The 20,252-nt window shown below is 45.3% G+C and overlaps 1 protein-coding gene across 1 annotated transcript in view; it reads right to left on the bottom strand.

The window, feature by feature from the left end:
* Positions 1-20,252, bottom strand: part of Egln1 (egl-9 family hypoxia inducible factor 1) — a 39,045-nt gene that overhangs the window by 3,883 nt on the left and 14,910 nt on the right. Inside the window, exons 2-3 of the mRNA XM_005064687.4 lie at positions 2,536-2,655; positions 824-960 (exon numbers count right to left, since the gene is read on the bottom strand). Coding sequence (XP_005064744.3) covers positions 824-960; positions 2,536-2,655 — 257 coding nt within the window. The remainder of the gene's footprint in view (positions 1-823; positions 961-2,535; positions 2,656-20,252) is intronic.

The raw sequence follows: 20,252 nt of genomic DNA, 5'->3' as shown, positions 1-20,252 counted from the left end.
GTCTTATCGACTCCTCCCAGAGCTCCCCCCCCAGTCCTCCCCAGAAAACTCTGCTACTTTCCTTTCTTTTACATGTGGCTTCCAGAGATGCCTTCTTCACACCTATCTCTGTCTCCAGACTTCAACAGTCTGCCCTCTGCCTGGGCTATACAGACCAGGATGGGCTCTGGCCTTTGCTCTCTGGCCCAGTGGCCCCTCTGCTGTCTGTACCTCTGGCCTCGTGTGTGTGCTGGGCCTGGTTCCCAGGCTTCCTGTCAGGGCACCTATGATTTCAGGCTCCACCATGCAGCTGCTGCCTGCTGTGAATCAGCGATGGAGGCACAGCTCAGAAGCAGGGCGAGCAAGGGCGCCGTGGGTGGCAGACCACACATGGCAGCACATGAAGGCTGACTACGGGTGAAGGGCACTCTTCCCACACATGGCCACTTCCATGTCTATCCCTCAGATCCCCTTTCTCCTCACTTCTGATCTCAGAATTGTTTTTCAGGTTTTCAAAAGGCCTCCCTTTTTCTTTTTTACTTTTCTAAAAGTGCTCTGAAAACACGCACATGATCCAGAAATGGGCAGTGTTAGCAGGTGCCCCATGCCACAGGCAGAGGAGGGGGTCCAGTCCTTTTCTACCTCAAGCAAAGAGCAACCAAGAAAAGAGTGACATTCTCAGGACCAAGTGTGAGTACGCACATATTATCATTCAAATTAAGTAGACATTAAACCAGAGGGCCTGGAGGGCTGGCAGGTGCTCCACAGAAACTTTCAGGTTCACCCTTGGACTCAGCCCTGCCCTGCCACACGGTCAAGCAACTTTCCATGAACAGAACACTACCTTGTAGCATATGCTGGTTGTACTTCGTGAGGGTTCCGTCGGTCAGACCAGAAAAACAGCAGTCTATCAAATTTGGGTTCAATGTCAGCAAACTGGGCTTTGCCTTCTGGAAAAATTCGAAGTATACCTCCACTTACCTGGGAAAAGAGAGTATGCCAGTATGAGCCACCAAGAATGGGACCAGGTTAAATTGGGGGGTGGATCGGGATAGTTAAGTGACTCAAAATGAACACAATTATGTAACTAACAGGTGTGATAGTGAGCCAAGACTCCACATACAACACTAATGCATGGAAAAATTCCTTTTTGTTGTAAAGCACTTGAAACAGTCAAATATACAAAATCACCAAACCTGCTTACAAGTTTTGAAAACCAGTGAGCATTTCTATTCATGTTGATGTTGGCACTAAACCACTTTGCTGAATGGTTTCCCATAGGAAAATGGTTGGTTTGTTTGTCCCATCAGATAAACAACCATCATGCTTTAACTTTCAACACATGTAACAAGCAGGTGAACTTACAGCCTTGAATTCATTTTTTAATCTACATTTATGTGAATTGTGGAAATTGGAGGACAACTTTTGGGAGTTGATAAATCCCATGGATCAAATTTAGATCCTCGGGTTTGGTAGCAGGTGCCTTGGCCTACAGAGTCATCTCCACTCCTAACTCATTCTGCACCCAGCTATCCCCATGTAGCCTGGTCTAAATTCTAACCATAGCTGCTAACAGCCCAGCTCCACCCATACAACTCATTTAGCTAGACCACAGCTCTCTTGACTGGACAATCATCACAGACAATATATCAAGTGCACTGGGAGCCATGGGACTCTACATGAAGAGTTGGGGACATGCACATCGACCTGGTCCTTGTGTTTTTAGACTATGAGGAAAAACACTAGACTAAAATCACCAATCTGAAGAAATTTTGTTGTTTTTATGTTTGTTTGTTTGAGACAAGGTCTCAACCCAGACTGGCCCCGAACTTGCCATGTAGCCAAGGATGATCTCAGCCTCTGATCTTCCTGCTTCTTTTGCCCTCTCAAATGCTGAGGTCACAGGAGTGTACCAGCAAGCCCAGCAAACAATGCTCCTGAGCAGGTGAGCTCAAAGTTGAAAGGCACGTGAATGCCTTGCCCTAAACCTAACCTAGAACCCAGACAGTGAACTAGGGGCTCATGCCTGGTGATGTCAGTCACTAGGAAATGGCCTGCTTCCTCACTTCTGTGTGTCAGTGAATGCCAGGGCATCCTGCAAACACTTAGAGACCTGTCAGACTGGGAGGGCAAAAGCATCTTTTCTTTCCACCCGGCTATTTAAGGTTAACTAGCTGGTTGACATTCATCTCCCACTGGAAACCTTCGTGAACCAAGCAGCCTTCCCCTGTTATTGAGGATGGCCTTGAACTCCTGAATCTCCTGTCTCCAACTCTCAAGTCCAGGGACTACCAGTGTGCTCCACCAGGGCCACTTCTACCACAGTACCACCCATAGACACATACTGTGCAAGGTGCGCTACTATGTTTTAATACATTTGTGCTAGTTTTCAGACACAATATGATCTGTTTCACTTCACAAAAATCCAAGACTGAACCGGGCTTGAGAGAGAATTGCACTCTTAATCCAGCCTCACCCATGCAAGTGCAGATATTACTGTGAGGAAAACAAAATATAGTTGAGGAAAAACCATTACTGCTGAATTCAGTTGCATACCTTGGCATCCCAATCTTTATTCAGATAATATATACATGTCACACATCTTCCATCTCCATTTGGGTTATCAACGTGACGAACGTAGCCTGTTCCGTTGCCTGGGTAACAAGCAACCATGGCCTGAAAAACAACAAGGTAAATGATCTGTGAGGGAACATTTATGAGACAGAACTCTGATTCACACCTAAGTGTGATAAGGAGAGGTAAGGCTATCTTATGCTGACATTTACAAAGAACACAGCATAGGCCAGTAAGCAATCCAAGATTGGCGAACCTAGCTCAGTGGCAGCTTTGCAGCAATAGAATGAACCAGCATGGAGTCAGGGAACCAAATGATGGAGACCCTGAGCTATCACAAGCCAGTGACCTCTCTGCTTTAAATAACAGAAGTCAGAAGGGTTTCTGGAATTCACTGTCCTGACTGTTGTATATTCTGGAAACTAAGGAGGTGGGTTTCTGGCCTGCTCAGTGGAGCTCTGTCTTCCTGAGCTAGCCTTGGAACTAAATCTGAGGAATGAACTACCCCAACCTGGTGCAACCTGACTTTTAATGATACTGGTTGAACATGATTTAGATGGCAATTTCCAAATATCCTCTCTTATCATGTCAATGAATACAAGAAACTCACTCAACACCAGAGACCAACCCCTCCTGAGTGGGAAAGGAAACTATGTTTTGCTCACCTCATCGAGACATGGCTCAGGAGACTGTTGAGTGTGAGACATCAAGGAGATAATGTCCACAGAGGCACCAAGTATCCATGTGCTCTGGAAGCATGCATGCAATCAGCTAATGTTGGACAGAATGGGTCAACAGAAACCCTACAGTTAGGAGGAAGTGGCACTGTCAGCTCTCAGCTCATGCCACCCATGAACTCAAGCTGAGGGATCAAAGGAAGCAATGAGACAATCAACGCAGTCATCTACAGTTAGATTTAGATATGTGGCAAATGCTAATTTTTTTCTCCTTTGTATTTATACTCTTCTTTTATCAACCCTTCAAGGGCACAAGTATTTGAATTTAAAGTGACTTGGACATCGTTTTTTTTTTTTTTTTTTTTTTTTTATGAAATCCATGCCACTGTCAGATTTTGATGATAGAAAAGCCCAAAAGGGCTTATAGGAAAAGTGGCAAGCAGAAATCCACTGTGTCCTCGAAAAATGACGGAGACGAAACTGTTTTAAGCTGCTCAGTGCCACTGTGATTTTTGCAACTGCCGCTTCCACTTTCCTGTCAGCTGACGGTAGTTCAGAGTACAGAACTGGAGGGGAGGCTATCCACTGGCGAGTGAGAGACAGCTTCCGGATAAATCTCCAGGAACGATTACCTAATGTTTCCAAAAGTCATCTACCATTAGACTTAGATATGTGACAAATGCTAATTTTTAACTGGCCAGTGGTTCATCTCTAACAGATTGGGAAGCATTTTGGATCTGAATCCTTGAACAGCGTGACGGCCTGCTTTCCATCATAGGCAGGTTGGTGAGCATTCCCTTACCTCTCTACTTGTCCTGACTCAGAATGGACTTCATAAACATTTGCTTTAGTGTTAGTGTCTAGTGATGACAAAATAGCCTGGGGAGAGGGGAAAGGAGTGCTGAGCAGTCTGCCAAAGATTCACAACAGTTCCCATGAAAACGGTCAGAGAGCACCAGCTCAGCATCAAGACCTACCACTTGTAGTTAGTTGAGAAAGTTGTAGGAAATCGAAGAGTGGGATGGGGAATAACATAAAACTTGAATTCTCTCCTGCTGGAATCTTGTTTCAAAAGGTAAATTGGGGAGAGGTTGAGATGGCTCAGTGGGCAAAACCATTTGCTCTGTGAGCCAAATGACCTGAATTCAATCCCTGGGATGCATGTAAAGGTGGAAGAGAACCAACTCTACAGTTTCTCTGACCTTCACTATGCACACCTCCCCCACGTGTTCACAATATTTAAAGTCAGTTTGGACCTCTGCACCTATCTGGTAATTCCAGTAAGGAGAGGATAAAGTCCTCGTGACCTACCCACACTGGCTGCCCATCCATTTATTCATTCAGCAAATATGTTTTCAGCCTTACCACACACATACACATACACACAGACCCTGGGAATAACATGATGATCAAAAGAGATGAAGTTCCTTGTGTTCATTCGCTCGCTCGCTTATTCATTCATTCATTCATCTAGGTTTTGTATGTAGCTCAGGCTGGCCTGCCTTGGCCTCCCAAGTTCTGGAGTCACGGGTGTGTAATGTATCCAGCTATTCTTGTTTGCATTATGAATTCTACTCAGTAGTGTCAGCCCATAGACATACATAATGTAAGGTCAGTGTGACGGTTATTCTTGGTTGTCAACTTGACTATATCTAGAATTAATTAAAACCCAAAAGTGAGCCAGGTGTTGGTGGCGCACACCTTTAATCCCAGCACTCAGGAGGCAGAGGCAGGTGGATCTTGTGAGTTCAAGGCCAGCCTGGTCTACCAAGCGAGTTCCAGGACAGCCTCCAAAACAATACAGAAAAACCCTGTCTCGAAAAACAAAACAAAACAACAACAACAACAAAAAAACAAAAACAAAAATGGCTAGGCACACCAGTAAGGGATCTGTGCTTAAGTAAACCATTTGGAATGGGAAGATCCGCTTCTAATCCAGATCTTCTGAGGTGAGACTGTCCATCTCTGATCTGTGACCCTCCTCCTCCTGGCAGCCTACATAAAGGACACAGGAGAAGGAAGCTTGCTCTCTGCCTGCTTCCTCCCACCCTTGCTAGCAAGTCCATTTTTTCACTGGCATTAAAGACTACTTCTTTAGGATTCTGGCAGATACTAAAAACCAGGTGAGACACCAGTCTCAGGGGCTGAGTAACTACTAGATTCTTGGGACCTTCTATACACAGGTAGCCATTGTTGGGTTAGTTGAACCACATTGTGTCAGTCGTTCTAGCAAATTCCCTTCCATTCTCTAAGTTCTGCTACTCCAGCGAACCCTGAGTGATACAGTCAGGTAATGGGAAGTTACTACCTTTTCCCAAGGCAGGAAATCCTAGGACATGGCATGTCTGCTCCTGGGAGCTGACTGGTGATTGGGGTTCAGAAGGCAGGGCCATCTGATGAGGCACAGCTGTGCTTGGGCATCACACACGAGGACAGCAGTCTGGGACACTGTGGCAGAGCAGGTAAGGCCCAAAAAGCCAGGAAGGGATCAAGAAAACACAGGACTGTAGATACTATTCTGAAAAACAAGTCAGATGTGTAGTGCACATCTATAATTCCAGCACTCAGGAGACGAAGGCAGGAGGAACACTCTATTACAGGCCAGCCTGAGCTAGTGAGAGACCCTTCCACAAACAAACAAAAAATAAGCCTCAGAAACAAAAGGAGCTGATAGCAAGCACACCTCATTAATGCTTTAAAATCAGACCTGTACAAGATGGCACCAACTGTGCAGCTGGCATCACTCAGCAATATTTATGGCCACTCACCATCTGCCAATGCACTCTAAGTAAGTGTATCCAACACACCAGGTGAGGGATCCAAATCATCACTCTCATCTTCATCTTCCTCTCAAGGAAACTGAGACCAGAAAGGCTAATTCGTGTTCTCATGCCAGGTGGATATGGGGAATCTGGGTCTGGAAGCCTGTCCCCGAGCAAGGCTAGACTACAGCACTTAAGAGCTCGACAGACTGGGGTGGTCAATGCAGTCTTTTTTTTTTTTTTTTTTTTTTGGTTTTTCGAGGCAGGGTTTCTCTGTATTGTTTTGGAGGCTGTCGGTCCAGCCTGGCCTGGAATTCACAGAGATCCACCTGCCTCTGCCTCCCGAGTGCTGGGATTAAAGGCGTGCACCACCACCACCCAGCTCAATGCAGTCTTTAAGGGAGAAATAAAGAAGACTGGGTGACAGCAGCACAAAGTAGGGCTTCATGGGCAAACACCCAACTTTGTTCACGGAAGAAGCTGGCTAAGGGATGGGAAGAGGAGAGGATTAATGAGGACAGAGTGTGGATGAGACAATTTCAATTCAGTGATGTAAAATCCACTTAATTATGCTAACTAGTTTTCCAATCCCTGTGATATCCCCACCACCTGCATCATCACATGTGTCTTTCCTAGTACCCTGAGGCCCCAATGCTCTGGGGATGCAGATGAAGGGGACGGACGAGCACAGCCACAGGCCTGTAGTTAGTTAGCTTGCCACCTCAATCACTTGCCTGCCAGCCCTAAGACAAGCAGCAAGCCCAGCAACAACCATGCAAAGCTACACTGAGTTCCAAATAAACCTGGCAAACCAAAAAAGCCAGGGGATGAAGCACTGTGATGCCCACCTTGTGATGCCAATGATGTTCTGTCCCTAACCTAACCTGGTGGACAATGACTCTGGATGTCTCCACTCCCCAGGAGGAAAACATCAGAGGAAGCAAGCAATGAAACTGTGCTTTTCCTCCTCTCTGATCTGGAAACACACAAGACAGAGGACATTCTTATGAGGGTAGACACCAAGCTGTTACTTCTCACCCGGAGAATAAAAGGAAGGAAGCGGTTGGCCATCTCTCTCTCTAGAGTCCAAGGTGTGTTTATTTCTGGCAACGGACGGCTTTAGTATGAAGCTGAACCAGCTGTGTTTCTTTGCCTGCCTCCCTTCTTTCCAAAATGAACTATTTGGAGACAGAAATTGTTTGATGCCAAGAAAACCAAAACTTGACAGGCTATGAAATGACTTTCATTCTAAATTAGAGGAAAAAGAGTGTATGATCTGACATTTTGCCCTGCCTGAGAACCTTGTCTCAAGCACACAGCAGGTGCACACCAGAAAGATGATGCTGGCCTTCACCTGTCACTCCATCGAGATCAAGCACACGCCCATCTGGTCTTCACAGCCACCCCCTCCTCCCGCACCATGCTGTGCTGACTTGACTGTGAGTGAACTTTTGCTCTTTATTAAATATTCTCCCTGTGTAACCCAACTCTAGATCCTTCTGTACCAGCCACCTCCATGCTGGGGTTCTAGGTGTGTACCACCACACATGTACAACATACATACATGCATGCACACACTCAGACACACATCAAGCTATCTATGTCTGCAGACTACTTTTATCCAGCGTGCTGGGGTTTCATTTGGCATGGTCAGCTGCATATTTAGAAGAATGTTCAAGTACACGCTGCAGTGGCAGTGCACAGCCCTTGATTGTAGGGAGGAAGAACTCAAGTTCCTAAACCCTCACGTCACCAGTAACTGAGCGCACAGGCAGAAACCTTTCGTGTCTTGTACCCTCATTCCCACTACCTCCGGGGCCCTTATCCTCTTTCTTCAGAGCCACCTGTCTTTGGGCCACAGTTTTCCATTAGCCCAGGTTTAATCATCATATCCCAAAGACTGTTGAGACTCCAATAGCTAGTCTACCCTGGTCATCTAAACAATATCATGGCATGTCAGTCATCTGCAGGCAGAGTGTCGCACACTGCTACTCAGTATCACAACTGGATATCCTATCAGCATAGGAAATTCATTTTAGTGCTATAGGTGACAAGACCACTGCAGTGCTCACTAAAGTGACTAATGGGGGTATGGTAAGAATTGAGGGCCAAAACTGTAAGGACATGGATGACTACTCTGAAGATGAATGACTAAGCTGCAAACAAATTAACAACAGAGGAAGAACCAACCATACAACTTAAAGACCCCCTGAAAAACCGCTCACACTTGTGGTTACCAGATGGTGAAATACAACCAACACAAACTAAATACAGGCTTTCTTCTTACAGATCCCACACCCAGGGTCTGCCTGCCTGCCCAGAGGAACTGTGTGTGTCCCATCTCACATAATTTCAGTAAGTCACACCCATAAAAGAACTGACCAATTAAACTTTCCTACCAATCCTCCTGCCTCAGCCTTCTAAGTGCTAGAATTACAAGTATAAAGTCACTATGCCTGGCTTAAATTCCACTTTGAAAATGGCAAAAACAAACCCCACAAAAACAATAGACAGCAATGGGGAGTTATCAAAATCCGGGTATGCACCTGTCCTTATGCTATAGGACCTTCACAGTATTCTTTCATTTAACCCTTACAGCTCCTAGAGGGTACCATTCCCATTTTTTAAAAGTCAGCTATAAGGGGGAAGAGGCAGTTTGGCAGAGTGGGCACCTTTTTTGTTTTGTTTTTGAGACAGGATCTTAGACAGAATTGCCTCAAACTCACTAGTTTTGCCAAAGGTGACCTTGAATGCCTGCTCCTCCTGTCTGAGGTTATAGCCATGCATTAACAACTACATCCCCAGTCCTACTCTCAAATAGGTATCTTTAAAACAAAATAAACGAAAATGAAAGCAAGCAAGAAAAACCTAGGATTGTGGTTGACCAGCAGCTTCCAATAGCTGTCCAGCTGGGCGATATGAAGGAGGAGTTGATGGTTCTACAGATCCACAGGTTGAAGGCCAGGCCTGAGGGTTGCATCAGTTTCTGGGGGCACATTACAGGATGCTCACAAAGTGGTGTTAAGTATCAAGCACACAAAGAAATCAGAAAAGGGGGCTGGAGAGACCAGACCGCTCAGTAGTTAAGTTGAGCACTTGCTGCTATTGCAGAGGGAGGACCCAGGTTTAGTTCCCAGCACTCACACGGCAGCTTGCAACAATCCTTAACTCCATTTCCAGAGTCCAGGGGACTTGACACTCTCCTAGGACACTGCACATATGTGGTGCACAGATATGCATGCAGGTAAAACATTTACACACATAAAATAAAAATCTCTCTCTCTCTCTCTCTCTCTCTCTCTCTCTCTCTCTCTCTCTCTCTCTCTCTCTCTCTCTCTCTCTCTCTCTCTCAACGAGGAATAGGTATAGCACAGACAATGAGGCAATGAGGAAAGGCTGGGAAGACACAGTCCTGGTAGGCTATGCCCTGAGACAAGGTCAGACAGACCACAGGAACGTGACTAAGTGTGTGCAATTGGTTAAACTGTGTGTGTCTTTCTAGAAGGGAGGGAGTGTGAGGTTAAGGAGGATTCAGAACAGAGGGATCTGTCAGCATCTGTACCTGAGCTCTGACTGTGCCGCCGTTAACTAGCTGGGTCACTTTGGATCCAATTACTTATCCTCTCTGTACTTAACTGCCCTTGCCTATGGAAACAGAAGCAGCATACTGCTTGCAAAGCTAACCAACCAGCAAAGAGAAGTGCTACAAACTGTGCCTGGTGCACAGACAGCAGTAATACCAGCTGCATCAAACACCTCCAGGACCTTGGAGAAGTTGGTCTTGATCCTGGAGCTGTTTCTTCATTTCACCTGCCTTGAGGGGAATGGATATGCGAGCCAGGCAGGCATTCACATGCAGCTTCATCATCGAAGAGATCTTTTAGGGGCCGGGCACATTCAATCCTCATCGTGACTGGTAAGACCCTGCTCTATGGAGGAGTGGTCAGAACAGCAAGACGATTTGAGGCCACAGAAGAGACACCTCAGATGATAACCCAGGCACGTTGTACCCTCTGGCCTGGTTCCATGTGCTCCCTCATGTTCAGGAACTCTGAAGCTAAGCATGCTTCTTGCGCACTACAAACATTTATTGTCTCAAATGAGAAGTGGGGGATGGCTGTCTCTGGCTGGCTACCACTGTCATGCAGAAGGAGGACACAGTGCGGCAGAGGCAGCAGAAGTGCCCAGCGTCTGCTCTGTCCGCCCTCACCTTCCATGGTAGGGTATCTGCCTGCCTGACCTGGCAGCCCCGGCTGCAGCATAACCCAGCACACTCTGGGGCGCCATCGTATTCTTCTGAGAATACTCAATTCTAACAAACAGGACAAAAAAAAACTTGCTCTGATAAGGAAATCCCTGAAATGGAATTGTAAGCTCCTATTTCCCCAAAAGTATTATAGAAACACTGGATATGGTTTTGCAAGTATTATTACAAAAGTTAAACAATCCCTAGAGATAAACTAAAACTGAAACAATCTAACTAGAATTTCACACACCCAAAGATGGTCTAGGAGTTGTCAGAAATAAAGACTTGCAATGCTAAAAGGCCTTTTATTGTGTTAAAGGCCATATATAGGGTTAAAATATAAAGCACAAACATTTTAAAAGCTAGGTGTGGCAGTTTAATATGCTTATAAATTCAGCAATCAAGACTCTGAGACCAGCCTGGGCTACACAGTAATTTCCCAGTTAGCATGGACTACAAAGTGAAACCCAGTCTCAAAATACAAAAATGGGGAAAATTTGTTTTGTTTTCTGTTTTTCAAGACAGGGTTTCTTTGTGTAACCTTGACTATCCTGGAGCTAGTTCTGTAGACCAAGCTGGCCTCCAACTCACGGAGATCCACTTGCCTCTGCCTTCCAAGTGCTAGGATTAAAGGCATGAGCCAACACTGTCCAGCAATGGAGAAAAATTTTTCAAAGAAGAAAACTTAAAATTCAATTAAAACTTAAGTATTTTCCAATATGAGAAACTCTTTAAGGCAAATGTTATTTATACTACTCTCAAAATTATGAATTAAGATACTAGGTCACCACAATATGCTGGACTGTATTAAAGAGTTGAAGCATTAGGAAGGTTCAGAACCACTGGGCTAAGAAGAGCTCAGAGCTGAAGACTTTTAAATGTTCAGTTTGTTATTAGCACTTGTGTATGTATTGTGTATGGTTGGGGAAGGGGTGTCCTGTGTGCCACTGTGGCCTGTAGAGGTCAGAGGACAGCTTTGTGGTATGGGTTCTCTCCTTCTGCCTTCAGTAGATTTGGATGAGCACGGGTCACTAAGCTTATGTGCCCAGCACCTTTGAGCCAACTTTCTGGCCTCAGACCACTGGAAGAAACATGGCTGTCTCCTCCCCTACCCCCAGGGTATCACACCAAGACCACTGAGGCTACCCTGATGCAAGGACAGACCAGTGAGGCCGAGTTCTTAGTTGCTCAAAGCTCCTTGCCAACTATAACCAGGTTATTGGTCAGTTTCCTTAAGGACTGCAGAAGTCAGCTTAAGAGCCTGAGTGCTGTGCTCTGGCCACCTCCACTTAAGAATGCCTCACAACCTGGTATCACTCAGCACCCAGGAGCAGGTGACTCAGCACAGCAGCCCAGCTTAAAGGACACCTGGCTCTTGTTCCTAATCCTGGTTCTGCCAATTACCAGCTACGTGACTGTGGGCATTCGTGAGGCATTTCCTCATCGGTAACCCGACTTGACATGGCCCCAGAGGCGGTCTGGGGGATGTGCCAATGTGCAATAGCTGCTCAGCCTCTGCCTGACCACGACACATGGAGAAGTGGCTGCTGTATTGAGCAATCACCAAGCCCGGCCTCTAAGGTGCCAAATCCTCACTTCCAGTGGTGTCAAAGCCATATCCACCAACAAATTCTGCTTTCCAACTTCAAATCCACCATCTCCCCATCTCGTCTCACCCCAGGCCTCCTCCTAGGCTACCCTCTCCACCCAGAAAGCACTGGAATCACCTGGCAAACCCAAAGTCCTACAGCCTAGCAGGAAAGAATTCTCTCCACAGGGATGGAAACCAGGAAACCTCTGTTCCCATCCACAGCTGTAGCCTCTTTCCAGGGGCCTCAGGGGACCCCATCCTCACCCCTTTCCTCTATCTCACACTCCTTGTGCCTTCCTTTCTCTCCATATGCGTGACATGATTGCTAGGTGGCTTTTCCTCAACCTCACCCAGCATACACTACACACAGGCCGCTTGGCACCACCAGAAGAGGCTCTGACTGCATGCATCGACACAACTCTATGTGGTTGACCCCTGACCCTTCCTTCAGACCTTCTTGGCCATTCTTACACTCTTGGTCAGGCTGGCTGACATTCCTCAGGATGGCTCCTTCAAACCTCTATCACTCCTCCTGTCACCATTCCAGCCCACGAGAGAGCAACAACACAGCATGAAGTTCTTCTTTCCACAGAAGGTGCTGCCTTTGGGGCCGCTGAGATTTTAACTGCAAACACATCTCCTGAGTCCCTTGTTTAAGATGTGTCTACTAATAAAGGTTTGACTGTGGCTTGTGGTTTTCCATTTCCTCCAGTAAAGCAAGCCTGCAGCTGGGTGTGAGGGCAGCACTCAGAGAAGCAGGGCCTGGTTCTCACCCCCAGTCCTGCTTCTCGAAGTCCACACCATGACCTCCTTCGTGTAACCTTCAGTCAGCATCTGCCTCTATATCAGTGACTTCCTTCCTGAACTTACAACAGACTCCTCTATTTTAAAATAAATTTTGTATTGCCCTTTCAGTTACAATCTTTGCAGCTCTACGTGGGCTCTGCTGGCAGGCTTCTATGAAGGCAAGTCTATCCTGCAGTTCCCAAATTTACCTAGCTAAAACCAAGATCTTCCAGGCCAAAATAAATATCTAGCAGTAATCTTTCCTAGTAAGCCTTAACAACTCATGCCTATTGGGTGCTTCAGTCCTTGGCATCAGACTGGACACTGACAGCCTGGCTTCCTGCTCCAGTACATCAGGCGGTGATTGCTTTCCATCTGAGAAAGCCTGAACATCCAGCTTCAGAGGCACACAATATAACCCAGAGGATCATGGCTACTTGCCCAACACAATGATGATGTCTGCTTGCAATGCAGAGATAACCACATATGCCTAGGAGTTTGCTCCAGAGCTCTGGGATGTCTGGATGCAGTGTTGGGGAAACAGTGGGTTGAAGGAGTCCTGAGCCTGAGCACATATAAGCCTAGGAGGCTGCTGGAAATGCAGATGTCCAAAGATGGCTGTAGAAGCCTTCATGTAGCTGAGAATGTACACAGGAAGCAGGAACAGTGACAAGAGCCCAAATGAGTCAGCACCGAGGTACTGTGACTGGGAGGATGTCAGGACCGTGAGTGACAACACAGAGCACACCAGACAGAGCAGGTTTTGCATGGAAGAGTGAGAAGTTCTCATATGATGGGAAAACCTAAGATACCAGTAGGGAACAATGACTACATTTAATGGCAGTTTGAGTCTGCTCTGATGGAACAAGAAGGAAACTACTAGATAAATGCAATTAAGAACTAACAGTGGGCTGGGTGGCAGAGGCACACTTTTAATCCCAGCACTTGGGAGGCAGAGGCAGGCAGATCTCTGAGTTCAAAGCCAGCCTAGTCTACAGAGTGAGTTCCAGGACAGCCAGGGCCACACAGAAACCCAATCTTGAAGAAAGGGAAAGGAAAGGAAAGGAAAGGAAAGGAAAGGAAAGGAAAGGAAAGGAAAGGAAAGGAAAGGAAAGGAAAGGAAAGGAAAGGAAGGGAAAGGGGAAAGGGGAAAGGGGAAAGGGGAAAGGAAAGAGGAAAGGAAAGAGGAAAGGAAAGAGGAAAGGAAAGAGGAAAGGAAAGAGGAAAGGAAAGAGGAAAGGAAAGAGGAAAGGAAAGAGGAAAGGAAAGAGGAAAGGAAAGAGGAAAGGAAAGGAAAGAAGGAAAGGAAAGGAAAAAAAAAGAGAACCAACAGTGGGTTTGGGATGAGGCTCAGTGGTAGAGTGCTTGACAACTGTATGCAAGGCCCTGGGTTCAATTCCCACCCCTGCACAAAGGAAATGAAGAAAAAAAATACAGAGAAGAGATCAATGATGACAAGAACAACACATATCATACCCTGGATCCCAAACCTTGCCTGCTGCTGGTTTGGGTGCTAGCCTTAGGTTCCCATTTGATTGGCATATTAGTTACTTTTCTTGTTGCAGTGACAAAATGCCTAGAGAGCCAACTTAAATAAAGAAAGGTGACAGGAGTTGGAACAGCTGGTTACATTATGTCCGCAGTCAGGAAGCAGAGGGACAGAGCAGCTGGTTACATTGTGTCCACAGTCAGGAAGCAGAGGGACAGAGCAGCTGGTTACATTGTGTCCACAGTCAGGAAGCAGAGGAAGACGAAAGTGGGTGCTCAGCTCACTTTCTCCTTTTTATTTTCAGCCCATGGGATGGTGCCACCCACATTCAATATTCATCTTCCTGCCCCAATTAAGCCAAACTAGAATTCCTTCATAGATATTTCCAAAAGTTTGTCTCTTAGGTGAGTCTAGATCCTGACAAGTTGATAATCAATGTTAACTATCACCATTGATTAGTGACTTGACTGCATCTGTGTCATGATTACTTGAAGCCACCCCGAGTCAGACCCTGCCATCTCTGGTCATCTTCATAATTTTGCAATAAAAGAAACCTGTCTAGGCCGGGTGTTGGTGGCACACACCTTTAATCCCAGCACTTGGGAGGCAGAGACAGGTGGATCTCTGTGAGTTGGAGGCCAGTCAGGTCTACAGAGCAAGATTCAGGACAGCCTCCAAAGCTACACAGAGAAACCCTGTCTCAAAAATCCAAAAAGAAAAAAGAAAAAAGGAAAGAAACATGTCTGGCTTTGCAAACTGGAAACTGAATCTGAAACAAACTCAAGGTCATAGATCAGGTAGGTGTTGTCTAGAACTCAAACTCAAATCTTCTTTCCCCAGAAATCCCAGGCCTTCTGGTTATTTTCTATAGCTGATTTATGTCTTTATTAATTCTTACTTTATTTCTTTGACAAAGCGTTTTTTTTTTTTAATTTAGTGCATATGGGTGTTTTGCCTGCATGTATGTTTATGTATCTCTTGTGTGCCTGATGCCCATGGAGGCTAGAAGAGGGCATCAGATTGCCGGGAACTGGACTTGCAGGCAGTTGTGAGCCATCGTGTGACTGTTGGGACTCAAACCTGGGTCCTCTAAAAGAGCAGCCAGTGCTCTTGACCACTAACCTCTCTCTCCAGCCCCCAAGTCTTCTTGATACCTCATTCCGTGAGACATGAGACAGCAATTCTGGCACTGCTCCAGTGTATACTTGCAACTATTGAGAAGGAAGGGAACAAGCAGCAGGGAACAGTCAAGAGATGACAGAAAGCCGGGGCTGTTCAGACTCCTGTGCACACACTGAAGAAAAGACAGGGAAATGACAGGGCTCTGCTGGTAACATGCTTTCCACTGGTTAGCTCATCTAGTCTCCTGATGATGCTGACATAGGGATGAACAAATCTCTAGTGGGAAACTGAGCCAACAGTAGGCCAGGGTTCTGAATCCTAGCTGCCTGATGGGGAATTTCATATTCTCAGACTCCTGAATTCCTCAGTTGAAATAACACACAGATCCTCCTCCAGGGTCAAGAGCTGCAGGGTGGCTAAGGAGGAGGGAGGGCAGGACAGGAAGGCAGACCCACTCAGAACAACCTTGACTTTCAAAACGGTTTCACAAGATTTGTCTCCTAACAGCACTTGAAGGCTGGTCAAGGAACAGGGAAGGAAAGGCAGCCAGTGTCCCCTACTGCAGACACCTAGGGAAAGGGGAAGTATTAAAATGGGATCAGTGTGCTGATGAACACAGAGCCAGTGGTACAGAGGATTAAAAAAGGTCTTTTTCTTTGCAAATTTATTGGTAAGGAGAGGTACTCAAAAGAGGTAATAAACATTCTGGGTACCTAAGGCACAAACCCATCATCTGTACGATCCTTTCCATTGAGAAGATGATAAACCCCACGACTTTATTTTTGTTTTAATTTATTGAGAGAGGGAAGGGGTGGAGAGAGCAAGTGAGCAGTGTGTGTGTGTGTGTGTGTGTGTGTGTGTGTGTGTGTGTGTGTGTGTGTGTGTAGGTGAAGGATCAACTTTTGGGAGTTAGTCCTTTCTCCACACCTCCAATGGGTCCTGGAGATGGAGCTCAGGTCGTCAGGCTAGTGTGACAAGCACTTTTACCTACTGAGTCACCTTGCCAGCCTCAGCCTCAGTTTTCACAGACCCAAACCAAGTGTTAGGATGCTGTGTGCCTCAGCCCTGGACTCACTGGGGCCTTGACAGCCCGTGGTTTCTAAGAGATGCTTTCACAGCTGCAGAAGCCGTGTCACCTGCACTACCTGAACTGGCTTGTGACACAAGAGGTGGTCTGTTCAAACCATCACGTCTACACACGAGCAAACTCCTTCAGCCAATGGTTGCTGTTTTCTTTGAGAATGTGCCAGTCTCTGCTCAAATTAAGTAACATTTCGATGGGACCTTGCTAAAATGATTTCAGTTAAAAAAAAAAAAGAGGGGCTAGGGAAATGGCTCAGGTGGTAAAGTGCTCACTACACAAAGGTAAATTCGGGGTCTGAATTTGGCTCCCCAGTACCCATGTGAAAGCCTGGCTCTCAGCCTTTAACCCTAGCACTGGCAGGGCAGAGACAGGACCCCAAAGTCTACCGAGAGTGAGCTCCAGGCCAATGAGAGGTCCTGTCTCAGAAGCAGCTGAGGGTGAGCAAGGAGAGAAGACATCTGTTGAGCTCTGACATATGGACGGACAGATGGATAGACACAGACACAGGCACACACACTCCCCCCCCCCACTCACATGAGAAAAGCTCGCTTTGATGACTCAACCTATCAAACTTATCTCAATTTTTTTTCTTGTTTTTGGACTTATTAGCTAGGACTGACCTTGAACTGGATGTGATCCACCTGCCTCAGCCTGAGTCCTGAGGATTATAGCAGCTTCACATTCAAAATAATTCTGGTGTGTACTTTTTGGCTTGAGATGTGCAACAAGTTGGATTTGGCTTTTTGTTGTTTTGGTTTTCTTTTTTGGTTTGTTTTTTTTTTTTGTTTTAAATTATTCTGTGTCTGCTTCCTTGACTATAAAATGGGAAACAACAATGTGATAGCCTAGGCAGAGAGCATTGAGTAATGCCTGGTACTACATAAACACCCTCAATGAATGTTAGGAGCACACACACACACACAGAACTGCTCACCAATGTAGCAATTCTACTTGTGGAATGGTTTCTTAACTAAAACCTACAAATGATTTGTTGCAACCAAAAGTTAGAATAACCCAACCACGTCTACAGCAGAGCTACCCTGACAGCACACAATTTCAGCAGAATAGCCCACACAGACAGCTTGGCCTTAACAGTGTGGCCTCTATTAGCTGCTTGGGAGTGCCACACTGCTTTATCAAGGACAACAATGAGTCCTTTTACTGACGATGTCATCCCACTGCACGGCATGCTGCCTATCTATTTGCAGATGGAGGACACTTGGGCTGCCTCCTATTTTGGGCAATAATGAATGATATGCTCCTGGCTTTGTGTGGGCAGTTTTTTTACTTCTTTAGTAACTACTCCGCAATGGAATTCCTGGGTCACATCATGAGTTTATATTTAACTTTCTGAGCCAAAGCCAACCTGTTTTTCCAAAGTGGCTACGCCATTTTGCATTCCTAAAACCAATACATACTCATGGCAATCTACTATGGAGTAGGTGGCTCCACACCCTTGCTATGCAAGGTTCTTTATCCCAGTGCTTGCATGCTGGCTTCTCTACAAATGAAGTCTAAGAGCAAGGAAGAGAAAGGAGAATAACCCCAAATAGAGGAGCTTACAGACATAAAGGGAAGAAAACACAAACTGGAGAGATGGATGCTGTGGTCTCTACTTTGCTAAGAATGAGTCAGATGAGAGACAGGAGCTTATGGATTCACATGGCTCTACATTCCCGGTCGCCTCCGCCTCCAAAGTGCTGGAACTACAGGCGTGTAACACCATTCCTGGTTTATGGTACTAGGGACTGAACTCTGGCCTTTGTTCATGCTAAGCAAGCACCCTACTAACCAAGCCACATCCCCTACTCTCTGAGGATCTTTCAACATACTCAGCCATTCTTTTAACATACTTAAGCTATTGGTGTTTATTCTCTTCTGTGAAATCGCTTTTCCAATCTCTTTGTTGGGTTGTTTCTCTTATGTCTGGGTTTGGGTTTTTTGTTTGTTTGTTTGTTCGTTTGTTTTGGAGATTTTGTTTTGTTTTACTACTGTGTGGGTTTGTGCACTTGAAAGCAGTTGCCCATGGAGGCCAGAAGAGGAAATTATATATCACACAGCTAAAGTTGCAGGTAATTGTGAGTCACTGCACAAGAGTGCTAGGTACTGAATGAACTTCCTATGGAAGAGCTTTCATCCACTCAACCCTCTCTCCAGCCCATTTCTCTAATTTCTCAGTTATACGAAATTTCATGAAAATCTTCTCTCACATTTTGTATTTTTCTCCCTAATTTGTCTTTCATATTTTTTTATGTTTATAAGTACTTTGCCTGCATATATGTATGTGTGCCTCATGCTGAGGTCAGAAGAGGTCACCAGATCACCTAGAACTGAGTTACACATGGTTGTAAGCTACCATGTAGGTGCTAGGAACCAAACCCAAGTTCTCTGCAAGAACCTCTGAGCCATCTCTTCCATCCCTTTCTAGACTGGTATCTTTTAAAGAATATTTACTTCTACTGGTATAGGTGGCTGAGAAAGGAGGATTGCCACAAGTTTTGGGCCATCCTGGACTACATGGTAAGTCCAAGTCTTATCAGAATTTTTGTGAGACCTTTATCTGAATATGCATACACACACACATGAACTAATTAATCCTGTATGCATCTACTTCTGAACTCCTACTCCAGCTTCACTGATCCAAATAGTTCTCCTTTGACTCACAGTTATTGAAGAACCCCTACAATTGTCAAGACCTATTACTGATGCTCTGATGGCTTCAGTCCTCTGGGTTTACTAAAACCTGAATCACACTGGACACATGGTGCTCCATGTCCCACTGTTACTACAGAGTAAGCACAGTGTCGTCCAAGTCAGGTGATAGGCTGAGGTCTATTTGTTCTAACAAGGACTGAGAAATAAGTACTAAAGTCTTGTGCTGCTGTAGCTGGCAATCTACCCACTGTTCCTTTTAGTTTTTGCTTCCTATAGTTTAGAGCATGGTGATATATTTACAATAATAACAAATCTTACAAAGTCACAAAGCAGTAACCCATTGCTATGATATGCAAGATTTCTTTCTTTCTTTCTTTTTTTTTTTTTTTTTTTTTTGGTTTTTATGAGACAGGGTTTCTCTGTATTGTTTTGGAGGCTGTCAGTCCAGCCTGGCCTCGAACTCACAGAGATCCACCTGCCTCTGCCTCCCGAGTGCTGGGATTAAAGGTGTGCGCCACCACCGCCCGGCGATATGCAAGATTTCTACAGCTGAAATAAGCACTTGCAATACCCAAACTCTAAAGAAGCAATGGCTCTAGGGACAGAGACTCAGGTCATATTAAATCATACAGTTATCCTCACATACATACCTAATAGCATATATTTTTACAAGAAAAGTGTATATATATATATAGACACATAGCCTAATTTCAGATAAAGAGCTTTTTGTAAATGGATAACACAGCTTTATCCAGTGTCAATAGGAAAGCTAGTTTCCTAATACATAAGCAGAGTAATCTACATCTTACAAGACTGTTGTTTCACTGTGAAGAACAAGTAGGCACAGTGGCTCACACTTGCAACTCTAGCATTCAGGAGGATAAAGGAAGAATCACAAGTTCAAGGTCCGCTTGGGGCTATATACTAAGCTCCATACCAGCCTAAGCTACAGGAGACTGCTGTGCCCTATACAAAGCACAACAACAAAACAATATAAACGAGCCAGGGACTGGAGAGATGGCTCATCAGTTAAAAGTGAGTACTTCTCTAACAGAAGATCTAAATTTAATTTCCTATGTTAGATGGTTCACAACCACCTGCAACTCTAGCTCCAGGGAGATCTGATCTCTGGACACCAGCAATATACATATACATAGACATAATTAAAAAGAATAAATCTTAAAAGAAAACCAAACCAAACAAAAACTTGGACCCACAAGTTTACTTGTGTTACTTTTTAAGTCGAAAGTAACACAGGCTTTTAAAAATGCATGTTTTACTATGAGA

Source organism: Mesocricetus auratus, unplaced genomic scaffold, assembly GCF_017639785.1.
Source record: "Mesocricetus auratus isolate SY011 unplaced genomic scaffold, BCM_Maur_2.0 Super-Scaffold_100013, whole genome shotgun sequence".
Lineage (NCBI taxonomy): Eukaryota > Metazoa > Chordata > Mammalia > Rodentia > Cricetidae > Mesocricetus > Mesocricetus auratus.
Note: the sequence above shows the minus strand (reverse complement) of the source record. Positions and strands in the feature narration are given on the sequence as shown.